Consider the following 19038-nt stretch of genomic DNA (forward strand, 5'->3'; position numbering starts at 1 on the left):
ATTTTGGGCTGTAATTAATACCTGAGGTAGGAAGAGAAATCGTGTGTGTAGAATGGAATTGAATTAATTGAAAACATGTACAAAGTTAAAATCACCCTAGCTTCTGTAACTTTAAACCTCACTATACAGTATTTTAACATTTGTAATAAGTGTATCTTAATTTTTAATTCATTATTATTTGTTTTATTAGGTTATTTATTGATTGCCCTCTTTTTGTTATGCAATTACTGTTATTGTTCAAATTATTAATTCCCCCCTCAATAAAAACATCTCCAACATCCTGAGTGTCCGATGTTAAAGGATCTTTGTTCAAAGCTGTGTAGCTGTAGAACCTCATTTATGAGACAATGCAAATTCCTCTAAAAAGCTGCCGCCATGAAACCACTGCACCTCATTCCCCACCTGTCTCCTCGTGCTGAAGTGAGGTGAAGTCAAGGCCTATTATTTCCTCTGCACAGTCAAGACCAGCCCCACATCTGAAAATGCCAGCTGTTCAGAGACAGCCGTCTGTGTACTTCATTATCAGGCTGACACTCATGTCTTTTCAAGATGAAATTGGCCCAATTTGAAGCTTCCTGTAGTGCTAGAAACCCTCGGTTTTACCTGTAATGTCCAGTTACTAATTTCTTATATCCCTTATTTACAGTCTTATGGATTACAAATAGCTGTCTTCAACCAAACAAACATCATATTCTGAATATGAGAAAACATTAAGTTCATAGATGTGCTTCAGGTTTAATTTGTATAATTATTCCTGATTAGTATTTTCTAGTGGCATTTGTCAAAAGCTGGTGGTCCTGAATTATTGTTCTGTTTGGAAAACTTTTCTTTTAAAGGTATTTCATTAAAGCTGCTATCAGGAGACTAACAGCACTGAGAGCAAAAATGGTTCCTGCACACATAATTTCACCTCTGCACTTAACTGTAATTATTAATTTCCTTGCCAGACACCCTTCTCAAGACATCCTGAATCACAGTGATTCATCAGATGTCAGATGACTCAAACATCTACAATTCAGACAAAAGTAAAAGAGTGTGTGTGTACTATATGTATGTCTTTGTATCTGTGAGTTTTGATTTGTGTTTGATTGCAGTTTATTTGTAAAAACTGTCAAAGGGAAGCAGAAATTCGAGTTTCAAAAAGGTGTGTTTTCCTCCAACACACCTGTCACAGACTCAGGTGTGCAGAGACTTTTTCAGAATGAATCTATGAAATCAAAGAGCTCGCTCATTTCAGTTCAAGTCAAGAATAGGTTGTCATAGCTTGCTGAGAAGTGCCATGGCAGAACGGCCTGGGAACTCTGTTGTCAGCCCTACTTCTCCATCTCGTAACAGTAACTTGGGCTCTGATAAGGAGTCAGACCCTCACACGATGTCTACACAAGCTGCGTAGCGAAAGCAGCGAGTTAGTAGAGCCGCAACTTCAGTCGTCGGTCCGTGTCTACAAAGGATGTGTTCAGGCACGGTATTGAACGTAGGTCACCTGTGTTTCGTGCTGAGTCGTGTGAGTGAAACGCAAGCCGATGCGAAGCCTGTGTAGACAGCTGTATTGTTTAAAACTTATCTGAGTGTGCGAGTGAAACACTTTCTGTTTAGACAAGCCATTAGAGAGCTCGCATGGAACGGGGCAGCTGGAACCTCTCTTAAAACCAGACTTGGAAAGGAAAATTCACGGGCAAGTTTCTAGCGCATGAGCTCGGACCCACGGGGCCCGGCAGAGTTCAGCCCAAATAACACAGAGCTGCCTCGTCCTTGTATTTCCTCCCTCTGACATGTCCAGGATGAGGGGACCTGTGAAAACATGTGAAACTCACAAGCCCCCAAGCTGAGCACCACTGTGTTTGAGTGTATCCCAGAGAACAAAAGGCCACTTCAGTGCAACTGTATGTCGCAGATAAGAATACTCCGGCAGTCGTCTTCTGTGTGAAGCAGGAGTTGAGAGGAAGACAGCTGGTCTTAGTAGGAGTCCCTGAGAGAGGTTCTAGAGGGCTACCTTTGGGGACTTCATAGTTCTACTGGAAGGTTTAGGTTCAGTTAATATGAACCTAAGTGGTGTTGTGCTAATAGATGTCATCGCTAGTCATGGGCTGTCCCTAACGAACATCACGTTCACACTATTATGAGGATCAACATCAGGATTATACGCTCATGCTATGTGACTGTTACTGCTTCAAGGTTTCAAACAAGTTGAACTGAAGGTTGAGTGTAAAGTTCTAACAATAGAAAAATAGTATATTGCAGTAAAGAGACATAGATGTAAAGAGGAAATCAATACAACTAATATAACATAACATAACAGCCTTTTTTTTAAGTCATATTTCCGTCACATGAGAGCAATACACATTCCTTTTCCCCACTACAGCCTTTCTTGCAGCTCTTGTAAATGCCAGATGTGCTTTGTTTACACTTGCTTTTCAGAGGCAGAGAAAATAAAAGTGACTGTCACAATTGTGTGAAGTTAGTAAATCCAGCAATTTACTAATGCAAAAGATTTGATAAATCTGTCCGTGAGTGTCAGATATGTAAAAAGTCATTTTATTCTAAATGTATAGACATTTAAAAACATGCAAGCTGCTTTAAACTGTCAAAATTTGAAATTAGACAAGTTAAAAGCCCAAAACACACAGAGACAAAGAACACATGCAGACACAAAAGGCACAGATGTGTTCATGTTGACCAACAAGTGTAGCAGTGAAAACCCCGTCTGTGGACACCGGCCTGAGTTTTTGGCGGCCGGTCTATTTGAATGCATTCCACTGATGCACCTCACACAAACAGGCGAAAAGGTAAAATGTGTGTGAATTCTTTTCACCACATAAATTGCATCGCGTAACATGGAAAAGTATGTTACATGGCCACAGCAGCAAAAGCATGGAGTTACCTCTATTTACACCTGCTGTGAAGACTTTTAACATGGAAATGCTCTGAATAGTAAATACTAGTTGTTCACATTTTAACAATTGCTTTTCTCTCTGTTAATCTACAGCCTCCTAAAGTGAGATGTCTGACCAGAATATGGCATCCTAACATAACAGAGAATGGAGAGATCTGCTTGAGGTAAGCAGTACTGCACCTTAACAACTTCTTCCTCTTCTTTATCTTAAGTTTTCTTATTTTATTTTACTTTACTGGTAAGGACTTGATGAAAGCAAATGAAAGACGGTATCCCCTGTGCTGTGCATCCATTCTCAGACACATCGTCTGAAATCAAAAGGGCAAACCCTTAAATGAAATAGCCATATATATATAGTCATATTACAGTGGTATACAGCGGTGTGGAGTCAGAGGTGTATATGACATTTGGCAGCACCTTTGGCGTTGTGTAAGGGGCATAACGATAACTCAGAGACACAGTACACTGACAAGTAGCCACAAAGTGTCTAAGATATCTTGTAAGTATTGTAAATGACTTTTTATTTTTATGTCTGCAGCTTATTGCGGGAACACTCTATTGATGGCACAGGCTGGGCCCCCACCAGAACATTAAAGGTAAAAAAAAAAATAAATAAATAGCATTTAATTAAGATGATGTTACTCTCTGTTACAACTCCAATGTTTTTGGCTGTTGGTATTTTTTTTTTCTAGATCTAAATGCAGTACTGTGTACATCATTTATGTTTCTTAAACGGATAGTGTCAAGTCAGATAGCAACCTGTGTTTCTGCAATGTTTAGTTTGCAGTGAGGGTGAAAGAAGCAGAGTAGGATAAGTAACATTTCAGAAGTAGCAAATATTACATGGAAAAGTTTATTTATTGTGTTTCAAATCAATACAATTATAAGTTGAAGCTGTTTAGGCCTATATGATTGCTGCCATACATTTCAGTTATAATCCTGCTGTAAAACATGTTGTAAATGGTCATATCATATCGTAATTATTGTGACAGCAGCATTTGCGCCATAATGCCTCTCGAGAATAACACATGAAACGCCATTTTTATTAAAAAGAAAGTTAGAGAGGAGGCAGTGATGCACAGGATTAATGAGCCTCAGTAATCCAACGGCATAAACATGCATAATACCGAACAGTCTGATATGTGTAGAGGCGTGTCTGGTTATTCCGTTACCGCCTTGTGTCATTTGCATGTTATTTGATCAAGGTAAACACAGTAATTGTCAATATATCTGTCGTCCTGCTGAATGAGTGGGGGTAATAGTCAGTGTTCAGACTGAGAATTAGGCTCCGCATGAAAAAACGCAGCCCTCTCATTAATTTGAATTGAGCCAGCATGTTTTCCATAAGAGGCCAGATATTTCAAGCCCCAGAAGTCCCATTCACTCCAGGGCATTCAGGGTTTGTTAGATAGAGAGTTGGGGGAACGTAGTGGATTTCTTTCATTAGTATAGTTAATATTAAATAATGAATTAAGGAAACTACAAGGTTGCAGAAATGAAAAGAATTTTCTCTTAGAAATTTCCCATTTGTTGGTGAAATAGATTGTCAAAGAAAGAGAAAAAAGGATCTGTATAAAAGTTTTTTGATTGAACCGCTGCCTCTCTAATCTATATTTTCTGACAGAAACATGTGATCCACAGTGACAGAAACACTGTCTGCATTACGCTCAAATCATGAAGATGAAAATGGCAAGAATATTTTTTACTGGCTAAAATAATGAATTACCTTTTTGTGTCACATATACATTAATTGAGATAATAAGGTATTATGTTGCATGCAAACTTTAAGAAGAAGCCAGAGCAAAATTTCCATAAAATAACCCAGTAAACATGCATTATCAAAGCATGTTAGTACAGTCCAATATTTTATATTCATCAATGTGGTACACAATGTTGTACCAAGAGATATTGTTTTTGGTATTAAAAAAAAAAAAAAATCATCATGCCAAAACGAGCAACATCTGCTGATCCAGACTTTCATTTTACCATCCTGTACAGTTACAAAATACTCAATATGCAAAACAGTTTAGTATCTTATAAGTGAATCAGGGAAGTTAGCCAATAAAAACAGACATCTGTAGGGATCAAAGTTCTCCGTCACTAAGATGGATTTCTGTCATTTTGTTGAGAGAGAGAGAGAGAGAGAATTTCTCTTTCATTTACCATCTCATTTGTGAACTTTGATGCTGTTGAAAACACTGGAATACTCTCAGGACACCATGAAAAACCTTTTGTGGAGCCATGAAAAGTAAACTTCACAATAAAAGGCTTTTCAACTGCATATAAAATAGTGCTTTGACTTCTTGTGCTTTAACCTTGACTTTTGCAAGCTGTTCAAAAACCGTCACTGAATTCAAAGCAAGGACGTCCTCTGTTATCCTTACTCAAGATTTGACAAAAATTATGTGTGATGCCAAATACGGAGTGAAACTAAACGCAGTTGTATGGTGAAGCTCTGCCTTCCATGTTAAGTTTTACCTTCAACATTCTCATCCAGTCGGACTCACGTCATATCGCTGTGAAGACTGGATCAACCTCTCAATCGCTGCACTGGGACGGACTTGTACTCATGGAAATATGCGACTGTGTACATGTTTTGTGCATTTTGCCTCCAGAAGTGGAGGGACATGGAGTTTTTAGAGGTGCCGAATGGCCCTTTTCCCTCCATCTCCAGTTTTACAAGTTTATAGAGTCATCCAGTAAATCCTCTTTGAATACCTCCCGAGTTTCCTGCCAAGACTGCTCTTGAAGTTATTATCCTCCAGAGTTGTCTTCCTATGTTTTAGGTTTTATAAGTCAATCCAGGCTATCCCTTTCCCTTTTTTGCTTTATTTCTGGTGCTGTGTTCACACATTAGCATACGAGGGAGTCTTCTCTTCCTACCTTCAGACGAAGCTATTTTTCTACTCGTCTGCCGAACAAGTTTCACATAATTGAAAATTGTCAAGCTAGATAAATTTCGATTTGCTGCTATATCATCACGACCGATTGAGTGTCTCCATATCACTGAACCCATTATGTTATGCTTTGCACAATGTCAATCACATGATACCAAGAAGAAATGGAAATCTCTGCCAGAGAATAATAGCTCTTTTAATGACAGTTGTTTCGTCACATCTTTTTATCAGGTGAAATCAGGTTCGGCTTTGATTGCATTCTGTTTGTTCCCAGTCTACTCCATGCTGCAGGTTAGAGTGGTTGCATTTGCAGACTTTTCCATACTGCACATTTATGACGCATTTTGAACCAACTCAGTTTTTTGAACCCACTCAGACAGCTTAAGAAATGCTCCTCCGCCCTTGTGTTAACATCATTTAAAATGCAGCAATAGATGCAGACTTAAAAAGCGATATGGTCTGTGTGCATTAATTAAAAACAGATTTGTTTGGTAGCTTATAAATTATTCAATGAATGTAAGAAAGTTTTTTAAAAATATATCAAAGTTTCTCTCTACATTTTATAGTCTATATGTACAATAATGGGGACAATAGGTTGCAAAGTAACATGTTAGTGTTATCACGTTATTCCCTCCAGCAAGTATTGCAATGCAAGACTGTTTGCAACTATGCAACTGTAATTCCCCTTTGGGATTAATAAAGTACTCTACCTACCTACCCACCCATCCACCCACTCATCCATCCATCCATCCATCATTGCTGTCATGAGGAAAACTGATACTGGATTACATCATCAGAAATTTTATTTGCTTATGCAAGCAGCCATTTGTTTAGCATCAAACTCAACCCAGTGTAGTTTAGTGTGAAAAGTAGGATAGTGATGTAACTGTGGTTGTAGAAAATATGAAATTGAGGAGATGGATACACTAATAACGTTTACAGTTAAGCTAGGCCTTCTATTGACCTGAAAACCACATATCTAGTTATTGACTTGCACCATGCAGAAACTTCCAAAGACTTCTCCACGATGTTCTGCTAAAAATAAAAGCAACCTACAGGAGACAGAATGACAAATCACCTCTCTGCAGCGTATTCATCACTCTTTTTTTGTACAGCATATACTGAAAAAGACAGATTGCGATTGAGATTTTTTTGCCTTTCCTGCCATTTTTGCAATTTATGTAGTCGATGTAGCGGTAGGTTGTGACAGGCATGTACAGTATACAATGAATCTGTAACAAAGCTGTGATAATGATCGGTTTATGTACTGGGTCTTAGTGTGGTAACACAGGTGTTGTAAATAGAGATGTGCACTTACACAACTTTGTGTTTCATTTACCTTCTCCTGATTATTTTCACAGGTGACTGTACTATATGTGTGAAGTACACACTGCTATACATTCCTGGTGCTATAATGTACATTCCTGTCTTTAACCCACCAAGAGCCTTTTACAATACAGTGGCCACCAGAAAACAGTGGAGAAACATGAAACGCATGTCGATATGGAAATAACATGCTTTTTTTCCTGAGAAGAAAGATAATATATTGTCATTTCATGTAAACATAACAGCATCTTCATTGCTTTAAAAGGCTCTACGTGTGGAAATGAAAGAATGTCTTTGTTAGCTCTTGAATGTTTTCAATGCTTCTCTTCCTCGGCCTTGACTCTAAGAAGGCAAGGAAAACAGGATTGTCATGAATGCACATGTACTATGTGAAGGGTTTTTACAATACAGATACATGAAGTAAGGCTGCTGTATCTGTAGAAGGTGAGATAGGAGTCATCAGTGCACAGCTAGCAAGCTTACAGGAATAGGGATGTGTTGAGCTACAGTGCCTATAGAAAGTATTACCCGCCTTAGACTGACCCACATTTATATGAAATCCTATTCAAATAAAGAAACGTCTATTTGACCTCTCGAATCGGGTTTCAAATTGTTATTAGCAAAGTGCAATTATATCCAGACTGCAGTTGCCGGCACACAATTATAGATACATTTTAACCTCCTCTAGTGCAGAAATCTTTATGACATGAAGCCTGCAAATGTGGCCGTTTAACTGTTGGTTAGTTACAAAGTTCATTCCAATAATTTCAAAATGTTTAGCTTTGAAATCATGCACCTTTCAGCTTCTGACTGTGACTGTGATGGTCACCTATAACACGGCAGGGTCATGCATAAGCTGACATCATCCTGTAGCTGTATGGAGTTCAGGTCAGGGGGTAGAAATGTGCACTTGTACCCCTGTGCCTGTGTCTGACAGCCGGTAGATGTTTGTTGTTATATTTGTGCGCCTGGTCCCAGTTGAAATCCGGTCTATGATTGTTTACCGAAACGTAGGTGTGGATACGGTCATAGGTGTGAGAGAGTGGTTGGGCTTCGGTTCATGTGTGTCAGCGATTGTCAGCGTTAGTGCACATAAATATGTGAGGAAAAAGTAAGTGCAAAAGCTGTGAGTCAGAAAGGATTGTGTTAGTTTTTGAGTGGGTGATGCTGTCCCTCTTCACTGGTCACCACTCTTCTCTACTTCAGCCCACGCACACACACACACACACACACACACATGGCCACATAAAATGCCTTTACAATAATAGCTCAGATGGTTATTTCAGCACAATGTACATCTACAAAGCAATGAGTACAAAATAAAGCCACGTCAAACTCACCACTTTGTTGCTTTGAGATTCTTTTTACTGTGTTTATTCACTGTTTCAATCCGACAAATTCTACTTTGCTGTTTTTCGTGTCAAATTACTGTTATATACTTAAGCTGACAGTACTGCAAAGTCAAAATTTAAATCAGCATGCTCTCACTGGCATAGTGTGTATATGCCTCCACTCAGAACTTTGCTTGCCTCGTGTTGTTTATATTATATCATAAACAGGTAGTTGGACTGATTTGACAGCATTTCTTCTTTTGAAGAAATCCATCCTCTGAAGCATTTCTCTGAATACACAAGGATCTGCAGTGTACAGCTATAATTGAATTCACACATTATAGCAATGCACATGGTAATTACGAGTGAGCCTGAGTGTCCATATAGTGTTTTTTTTTTTTCTGAGTGCCAGCATCTATTCTCAGATGTTCCTAATGAGGAGAGAGTGTATGCAGCAGCATGCGGCCTCCTAGAGAAAAGGTGGCTTCACCCAGCGTCTTCTTTCAGAGAGATCTGACTTTTTTGTTGTTGTTGTTGTTGGATTACTCGATGTGTTTGATTGTTTGCATATGATTGATGGATAAAGATTTTTATTGAGTGTATGTTTCCTTGTGCAGGTTCTGGAACAAACATACTACCTCATTTCTTTTCTTGATGCTATAAAACTAACCCAGAAGCAGATCTAAATGGTTTTCTTCTTCTTGTAATACTGGTAATTTTCAATTTAGTCAGGGTCGTTTTTCTTTTGATGTCTTGTGGGATTATCTGTTTTACTCACAGCCTCTACCTTTTGGAAGGACAGACATGTGGTTGCAGTGAGTGTAAGGGCATTTGCACCGTATTTGACAGCCTTGAAAAATATTCCAAATTCAGTTTAAAGAAGAATGAAGCCTCTAATAACAAGTCGGCCCTGATAATGTATGGTGATAGTTCATGAGGAATCAAAAAATACAATGTTTAGGTTTTCAGGTTTGGTAAAGCTATTAGTATGTGCCATGATAACATATCATTTTCTTGTTATTTTTTATATCTGTCAGTGTGTGGTGGAGGAAGAGGAGGAGGAGGAGTAGAGGGAGACAGAGAAAAAAACAGCCTGGAAGTCTCTACAAAATTATTTTCACTTGCTTTTATCTCACGGTTGGCAAAACAGACATTTTGCTAGTTGATTGCTTTTCCTGAAAAATCAATATTGAAAGCTTCATCTCATTATGGACATGAAATAAATACAGGTGTGTTGAGTGAGCGAAAGATAACTGAAAGCTTTAATTTGACTCTGTCAATCAGTGAACCAGCTGACAGCAGCAGAGCCGAGGTCTTCCAGTACTCTGTTATGTTCTGTCACCAGTAGAGATGCACTGATGCTGATGTTGGATATCAGTCCAATATTTAATCAGATAGCTGGATCGAGTGTCATTATTTTAATATATAAAAATTCAGTTAATTTATATCTATGTATTTATTTGTTACATTGTTTGACATAGTTAGGGAAGCAATGTTTAGGTCAAACCTGATTTTGCCTCACACATAAAAGAATGATCCCAGTCTCTTCCACACAGTTCACTTCACACTTCTTAATTGGATTTCACAGGATTATCCCCGTAATTAGAAAGTGGGGGATAGTGAAAGTTGTAAGCTACAGTGAGAAAAGGCAATTATGGTGCCACCTTTCTTTTTCCTTACACAGAACCCTAAAGCCCCTATAGCTACTGTCAGACCTGCTGTAGAGTCATAGTAGCACGTCGTAGTGCTTCGTTAAGGAGTCCCATGGCTCCTGCCGACAGGAGGTTCAGGGATTTGATGTGTAGATACATATTGCACTTTTTACAAATGTTCCTGTCCTGCTGTGCAGTTGCATTGTCTCATGGGAAATGTTGAAGAAGATCAGAAATCCTGGTGAAGGTTATCGCAGAGTGGTTTATTCACATAATTGTAACCATTATATTCACTGAAGGTTGTAAAGGAATTGACCTAATTGAGTGTAATGGATGGATGTATAATATTAGAGCAGACTGACAATGATGATTGTGTTAGTATTCACTTTTTGGGAAGGCAGGAGAATTTGTCTTGCTTACCAAGGCCCTAGACAAAACTTCAATTTGTCTCCTGTAAGGAAAATCTTCCTCAATATCCATCTTATAATTGGCTGCAGCTGAAATAATGTCAGTAGAATAATTCACCCCTTTGGTATTATCTATGCTTGGGGTCTTCACAATCAGTCTATAAGATCAGAATCAGTTTCCGTCCAGGCATTTTAGAATATATCACCTATATACAGCCGATTCAAATGAATGTTTGTATCATCATCAGATACATATATTAGAGAGATTAGAATTGGGACACATTTAGTTAATATTTTGACTTGCTCTCTGAGTTTAACAAGCTGTTTTAACTTTTGGTGTAATTATACTGTGTTCCCCTGTGTCAAGTGTGTGTATGAATTTATATAGCACCAGTCAAAAGTTTGGACAAGTCAAGTGAATGGAAAGGTGTATTCAAAGTTTTGACTGGTATTGTTTGTGACACAATTTGATGTTTTTCATTCATTTTTTTCTAGGACGTGGTCTGGGGATTGAACTCCTTGTTTACTGTAAGTTTTCCCTGTTTTTCTCTTTATTAACATGAATATGTTGTGAAAAAACTACCTGAAAAATTCATTTTAATTTACATACAACTGGTAAATGGCCAATACTATACATACATATTTATATTTTGAGTGGATTTATATTTATACACACATTTCCCCTATAATATATTGTTTTAATCAGGAGAGCACCATTGGTTTACCCCCCTGAGCAAATAAACCCAGACTACTGAAGTTTTTTTTTTTAAGTTGCTCACTGTATGCAGGTTACACCAATGACATTAGTCCAAACTCAGATCAAATAAAACAAGGCCATTCGTTATCTCTCTTTATAGCTGTAATAAGACCATAATTTCTGACTTAGGGGAAATTATCTCTCTCATTATGAAGAACCGTTAGAGATAATAGGGAAATATAAACACGGAAATTAGATCACACATTATGCTTGTGTACGCTTCACCAGCTGTAGGTCTCCTTGTGCCAGGTCTTGTAAGAATACTCAGAGCTTAAATTAGACAATACAGTATGTGGGGTTTTTATAATAGATCATTTAAATACTTGATGATATTCAGTCTGCTAGTTATCAGATGAAAGTAATCTGTGTAGTTTGGTCCAAAATGTATTTGCATACTTCGCTGATTGCAAGCTTGCATAAATCCATCATTGATCACATTTTGTAAACATCCTCTCTTACCCTGAGGTCAGAACTGTGTCTATGATGATAATGTTGATGGTAATCTGCACTGATGGCGTGGCCATGCCCTAAATCTTACCTCTTAATCAGGAAACAACCTCTCAGGCCATCCTCCTTTTTATCTCTGTAACAACACTCTGCTTCTTGCCTCACTTTGTTGTGCATGGCATCAATAAATCAACAGCGTCATTATGCTGTTTTGTTTGTCGTAGCTGCAGAATCCAGGGTGACATTGCAGACAGAAAGTTATGCTGAAGTGGGCAATATCTACCTCAGCTGATTTTTCATTGGGAAACTGAAATTTGACCTACACATAGAAGTATCGAACCCAGTGAAGATGAAAATGAATCAACTTTCTCGATCCATATTTGCACTCTTCTTCAACTTTGCTGTTTTGCCTTTTCTCTCTGTACCTTTCTTCTCTTTGCCGTCTGCTACAGGACCTGTTGAACTTCGATGACCCATTGAACATTGACGCAGCAGAACATCATCTGAGAGACAAGGTGAGGCTTTGAAATTTTGATAAGTGCAAGAAGATTGGTGACACATTCAGGGCACTCCAAACATAATCTTTAATTCTGTTTTATCATCAAACGTAGATTCAGCACAAGCAGTGTCTTTAGTCATCGACTTGCAGATGGTTCACTTCTGAAGCCTCCCAATAGTGTCTCAACTCTCCATGTTTGCATCCACACCCTAACTGTTCATTGCCTGCATAGAAAATGTATTTGACAAAGACATACAGTTACAGTTACAGAAACTACATCTGTCGTTTCTACTGACGACCTGTACGCACCAGGCTTTACTCGATTCTGTAGGTGGAATTATGTGATAATCAGGTTGAAGACAAAGAGCGCACCGAGCAGCTTTCCTGAGCAGAGAAGTTCATTATATTCGAGAGCTGTTTGCATGGAGCAGGTGCATATGGTGTTTTAACAAAGGTACTTGTTCATGCACAACCATTTAGTTCTGTGCTTCCACAGTAGACAGCAGGCTCTACAATTTGTAAGTCAAAGCAGCACCATAAACTGAATCTCTCGAGTTTCCACAACCTTCACTAGGTGTGTGTGGTTTTTTTTCTGTGTCTGGTTATGTATTTATGTATTTCTACACACCTGCATGCCTGCATATGAGTTTAATTTATGAACTATAACTTGAGTTAGAATTCATTTTGAATTTAGCAATAATATCCAAGAACCCTGAAGGCAGATTTATGGTCACTCAACACTTTTGATGTGTGTAGCTCAACAGAAATGATGTATTTTTGACAGAAAAAAATGTTGCTCAACACTTTCCTTTCATGTCTCACACCTGGAGAATTTTGTTACATTGCGGACACCGTCATATTTTGTCGCACAATATGATTGAGTTGTGTTACTAGTGTCTCCGTGGAGACTGTAGTTTTTACTGAACTTCCTTATTGATATCTTGGTCTGTATTTTCATATAACTTGTAACATCCTTGTTTAATTAGTTCCAGTTGGGATGATACCAAGCCGGCTGGAGGATAGCGTCTGGTCACCATGGAGACGACTGAATCCTTTTACTGAAGCATAAATTGAAAACGCAGCACGACCCTTTAATTTCTTTTGAGCAGCACTTATCAAAAGTGTCGCGTGACCTAGCATAAATCAGTCTTTACCCTCCAGCCTTTTTACATACACGTTGATAGACGTTGAGTTGAAGGGGGAGCGGTTGAATGCCAGCCTTCCTCTTAGTAAAACAAGTGGAACATGTTTCTAAAAGATACTGATTTTAAACCCATTCACTCTATATCTCCAATAAGGGGCCCTCTTCCATCCATTTCTATCCTGTGCATTAAATCTCCTCCTTTCAGGTTTTTATCAGTACATCAGGCAGAGACAACAAGTGTCAAGAAACAGATTCTATCAGTGTTTTGCTTATAGTAATTACTTTCCTGGATTGCAAAACAGACTAATGTAGCTCTGCTGGAGGCCTGCTGACTAGGGAAATAATTTTGAGTTCAGCCTGAGCTGAGGCGAGCTGAAAGCATTTTAAAGTACAGTATTTAACCTTTTTGGCACTTTGTATGTACCCTTTCCCATGATGCACTGGGGTGTACCTAGCAGTGCTTGATAATGGTTGCCATGTGACCCCATTAGATGTGAGAGAGTTTGTCCGTGTGTGTGTATGTGTGAGAGGGAAAGAGAGTGTGATTGCCAGCTTGTGGTAGGGGTCATGATTGTTTAGATGTGTTACTAGTCTCAGGTGTAGGATGAGAGTGTCAGTTTTGAGGCTTTCATGAAGTAAAACAAATAAGACATGCATTCATCCTGCAAGACAAAGGCTATAAGGCTGCTAATGTAAGGGAATATTAGTTAAGTGGCCTAACAAAAAGATCACTGGTTGAATGAGTTTTAAAAGTTGTGGGAGATTTTTTGTAAAACCTTTAAACTCCTTTAACTTGGACTCTTGGAATTACTTTATTGGTTTTCTAGTTTTTAGTTACACACAGTTGTGTTGCATGAGGTCATCAGTGAAGTTGTCTTCCACGAAGGAGCATTTTCCAGAGAGTTCAAGGGCCCGTTTCTTCAGATCTCTGTGCCGTTTAGCATCCGAATGTTTGTTCCATCTACGGCTGCTAATTTACAGAATGCAGTATCCTCACAATACTCTGGGTGTACTGCCTGCCAAATGAACGTGTTAAACCACAAAATCTCAATAAAGTTTTATCTCGAATCTGAAATTTCTGGAAGTTATGGTTAATTCGCTGTGCTGTTGTGGTTCTCTGCAGTCACAACAACTGAAAACATGAAGTCATCCACCCATGACCCACTCCCACAGAGTTACAGCCTGCTGTAATCAACTTCGGCAGCAACCGGGTGTAGCTGTGGGAGTGTGTGCGTGTATGTGTGTGTGTGTGTGTGTGTGTGTGTGTGTTTTTGTGTAGAGGCTTTTGAAGTGGAGCTCCTCCTGCGGCTGCTCTCTGAATACATTTGCCGGTTAAAGTGGCTAAAAGGAAACATCCTCATGGGCAATTTAGAGTGAGCGCATGTGTGTGTTTGTACAGTACGTGTGTGTAGCTGGTCGGTGATACAGTGGGACTGCGGTTTTGCACCATTGTTAGTTGTGAGTGGGAGTTTGTGGAGTTAGTGAGGATGACACTAAAATGGAATAAGCTTGAAAGAGTCTGAAGCTCCAGGATAAGCTATGTTTACATGTGCATGAATATTTGTATGAGGGGAACCAAAGATTAAAAACACCAGTGAATGTAATGAAGTTCCATGCAACCTTACTTTACCTTGCTAATAATGGCCTCAAAAATGTGATAAGAATAGGATCAAAACATCTCTTATAAAGTGTCATCACCGAAAACAGAATATGTTAAACCTCACAAAGACAGGATACAGTGAAGGCTATTATATTGGATTGAATGTGATTGTACAGGTGTACCACATATACTGGTAACGTAGCATATTGCAACATACATCTATAACACATGACAGTACATACTGTATATGTTACTTAGGGGTAAAAGAGGAAAACATGTCCCCCCCTAAAATGTCAAAATAAGTAATCATATTTACATATTTCCTGCAATTTTAAGTGCTTTACAGTTTACAGACAGCAGAAATGAAACAGGAAACGGTGTGAACCAAAGTGCATCAGCTCTTAGCCTTTAACACAGCACCCAGCAGCATGAACACACGTGCCATCAGTTAAATGCCAAACTGCCACAAAGCAGAAGAGTTCAAACGTCTGCAGTACAACACATATACTTCCGTGTTTCAACAGAAGATATCAGTGCCATTGTATCTGTAACATATTCCGAGAGATTTTTGCGATATACTATAATGTGATATTGATTATCTGTCTAAAGCACACAGTGTGACAAGAGTGGAACCTCTGAGGGTTTGGGTCTAATCAAGCTCTAGAGTTCACTGATCCCATCATTGCCCTCCACATGCTAAACTCCTCATTATCAATTTCAGAGACCGCCTTTCTCTCTCTCTCTCTCTCTCTCTCTCTCTTACACACTCTCTTGCTTTCTCAGAAGTCTCTAGTGGCTTAGACTCTTCAATCAATAGTCAATTATGTCAAGCGCACGCGCACAAACACACATACATACATACATCTGCCTTCTGTTCCCCTTGTTAGCTTTCTCTCTGCTCATGAACCGTGATCCCTGTGACTCCGTAGGCTCTCATTACCTTAAAAATAAGAAACCTCAACGTTGTTCCTGAGTCACACGAGATCCCGACGTAGCAGCAACAACATTGTTCACAGATTATCATAATAGTTATTTCCTCGTTTTTAACTTTATCAGTGTGCAGCCTGAACATTTGACAATGCTGTTATAGTTGCAGTGAATTGTTTTTATCCTTATTCTGAAGGTAAATGTGTGCGTGTAAATGTGATGGAGATGATGTTTGTGAAATAATTGATCATTCATGTCACGTTTAGGGGGGTCAATACATATATATAATATAGTCAAATGTGTCTCCAGTCACCTCATTATGTTGTGCACCTGTCAGAACAGGTACTTTCTATCTGTCTATCATCTATCTATCTATCTATCTATCTGTCCGTCTATCTGTCTGTGAGAGAGAGTGAGCCAAAACCCAGACTATACTAAAATATACTCAGCAGCTGATGAGGAGCAAGACGATTCAAACAAATAAATTTCCTGAGAAGAAAAGGTTCCATTGTATAGTTAATGCAAATTGTGGCAGAGAGCAATGCAAATGAAGGAAGAAGATGAGGCACGTGATTAACGTCACGTCACAACACCCTCCCTCCGCTCTCTCTCCAGCTCACTGCTATATTTTTAAGTCTATCTACGCAGAAGTGTGGTGCAACAAGTGGACAGACCTCTCTTGAGCTGGAGGAGTCCGCTTCAAGGTCCCGCTCCAGCGAGCCTCCACGCTGCTGAAGTGTGCTCGAGGAAGTCACTGAGTCCCCGTCAGTGTCGAGGATAACATGTCAAACTAATTATCCCTTTCCTTCAGACTCACGCTCGTTATCTGATAGCGGTGCATCCCGACCTTATACTGTTGCTTCTGTGACTCAGAAAGTTGGATCTTATAGCAGGTTTTTGCTATTCAACGGCTCTGAAGATGAATTATTTTGTCTCTCATTATTTAGATTAGCTCTGCCATTATTTGGATTTAAATCTACCATGTTTATTAAAGGCTCTGTGTTTAGAACTTTAAATCGCTGTGCATGACTACAGCTATTTTCCTGGAGTACGATATTTTGTGTGTAGGATTTCAACCAATCCCAGCAAAGCCGATGCTGAAAGACCCCACAGGATCCTCGAATCTTACAGCAAATACTTCCAAAACATTATAAATCTTCAGCATTAATTGAACCGTTCTCTATTTTTATAAACGTGGAGAATATTATTTATCTTTTCATTATACTGTAGTTTTGTCACCTTCTGATACTGATTCACTGGAAGTCCAGAAATCCTCCCGCTCATCCTCGCTGGCTCAGAGATTTTCTTTATTTTCTTAAAACGGAAGAAATGTAGACTCACATTAAAAGGCTCATCAGATACATTTTGAAAGGCGCGGCTTCCTGTTTTTTTCAGTATATCGGAAGGGCGAACTTTCCACATAACCTAGATTAAGAGATTCACGGGCAGACTGATCCTTCCTTTGATCTGAGTGATTGTACAATCTTGTTTCGACTGTAATTTCCCTCGCCTCTTTTTCTTTCTCTCTTTTTCTTTTTTCACTTCTTTTTGTGTGTAATCATCATCATTGTTATTTATATGTTGTATGTTTTCGCTGTTTGATCTGCTTTGTAACTTGTTTATGACTACATATTGATATTTACAACTAGAGCTGCGACGATTAGTCGATTAGTTGCCGATTATTCAATTAACCTACTATTTTGATAATTGATGCATCGTTTTAAGAAAAAAAAAGTTAAAATTCTCTGATTCTAGCTTCTCAAATGTGAATATTTTCTGGTGTGATTAGTCCTCTATGATAGTAAACTGAATATTTTTGGGTTGTGGACTGTTGATCAGGACAAAAGAAGACATTTGAGGATTCAACTAATAGATTAATCAAGAAAATAATCTATGGATTAATCGATAATGAAATAATTAGTTAGTTGCAGCCCTAGTTACAACCGCTTTATCACTGTAAATGTTGTGCATAAAAACAATTAAACAAAGAGTAAATAAAATTAATAACAATAATAATAATCTTACATACCTTTTCACCTGCAAGCCACCCATTCAATTCAAATCATGACATTTCACTAACCTTACAGAATTCTCAAAAAAAGCCCGAGTGTGAAAACACCTGATGAGTCGTCTCGTCATGGCCTCCACACCTCTGCATCCCTTGTCATCTCTCTCCTCTATTCCTTTTCCTTTCCCCTGTTCACACTTCTCTCCTTTTTTCATTTTTGCCTTCGCAGTCTGTTTACCCAACACATCCCAGGGCTTTTCTTTTCTCAGTTTTCAAACTTTTAGCAGATTTTAAAGAAATGGTTTGTACCCAAAGGGTTTAATTTGCATTCCCTTCACCCTGACGCTGGTACATGTTCTGAGCACCTGTACAGATCGCTGGAGGAGAGGAGATTTAATTGCCTTCCACGAGTGAAATAGAGCCAAAAAAAGTAGAGCTTTATTCTAACAAAGTTTTTAATCGACTACAGAGTTTAGTTGGAGTCTTCAAACTAATGATAATGTGCAGTCTCAGCTGGTTTTCTGCTGTGAGAGAGAAAAGGAGGACAAAGTAAGAAAGAAGAACAAGGTAAATTTACCTTGTGAATTTATGTGATGATGTGTTTTTCAGTAACACAACTATTATTTAACCTCTTGTGAAAGTGGCTCATAATTCAAACGTCTTAATTGTCTTAAACTATTTTGTTTGAATACAATTTTGCTCCACTCCTCAGCTTCATGTGAGCTGATCTAATCGGGGCAAGTTTGAGCTTCACGTTTAAGACACCCCCCGCTGCGCCTGTTAAAACTCGACTCCCTCTTTGGTGTCTCTGTGCTCTTCAAACCTTCCTCTCTCTCATTTTCTCCACTAAATGTGCGGCATACTGTGTGTGTATGTGTCCCACTTACGGTAGCTTGCAAAAGCCACCTGGGTAGACAAAAGATGCCAGAAAGACAACTGAATGAGGAGAGACAGATGGACTTATATCCCATATTCAAAAGTGCTGTCCATTTTACACAGCAGACAGATGGACAAATGTGATGTTTCACTGAGGACTGTGAACGACGTTTCTGCATGATTATTTCATCTTTTGTTTCCAAAAAGAAAGTAAAATATGTGATATGTGGCAGCAGTAGGCAGGGAATCAGTCAAATAAACATTCTTGCATACA

General features: G+C 38.7%; 1 protein-coding gene across 1 annotated transcript in view; it reads left to right on the forward strand.

Moving 5' to 3' along the window:
• Positions 1 to 19038, forward strand: part of ube2f (ubiquitin-conjugating enzyme E2F (putative)) — a 48195-nt gene that overhangs the window by 21938 nt on the left and 7219 nt on the right. Inside the window, exons 6-9 of the mRNA XM_042426755.1 lie at positions 2987 to 3057; positions 3432 to 3489; positions 11002 to 11034; positions 12163 to 12225. Of these exons, the coding sequence (XP_042282689.1) occupies positions 2987 to 3057; positions 3432 to 3489; positions 11002 to 11034; positions 12163 to 12225 (225 nt within the window). The remainder of the gene's footprint in view (positions 1 to 2986; positions 3058 to 3431; positions 3490 to 11001; positions 11035 to 12162; positions 12226 to 19038) is intronic.

This window comes from Thunnus maccoyii, chromosome 11, assembly GCF_910596095.1.
Source record: "Thunnus maccoyii chromosome 11, fThuMac1.1, whole genome shotgun sequence".
Lineage (NCBI taxonomy): Eukaryota > Metazoa > Chordata > Actinopteri > Scombriformes > Scombridae > Thunnus > Thunnus maccoyii.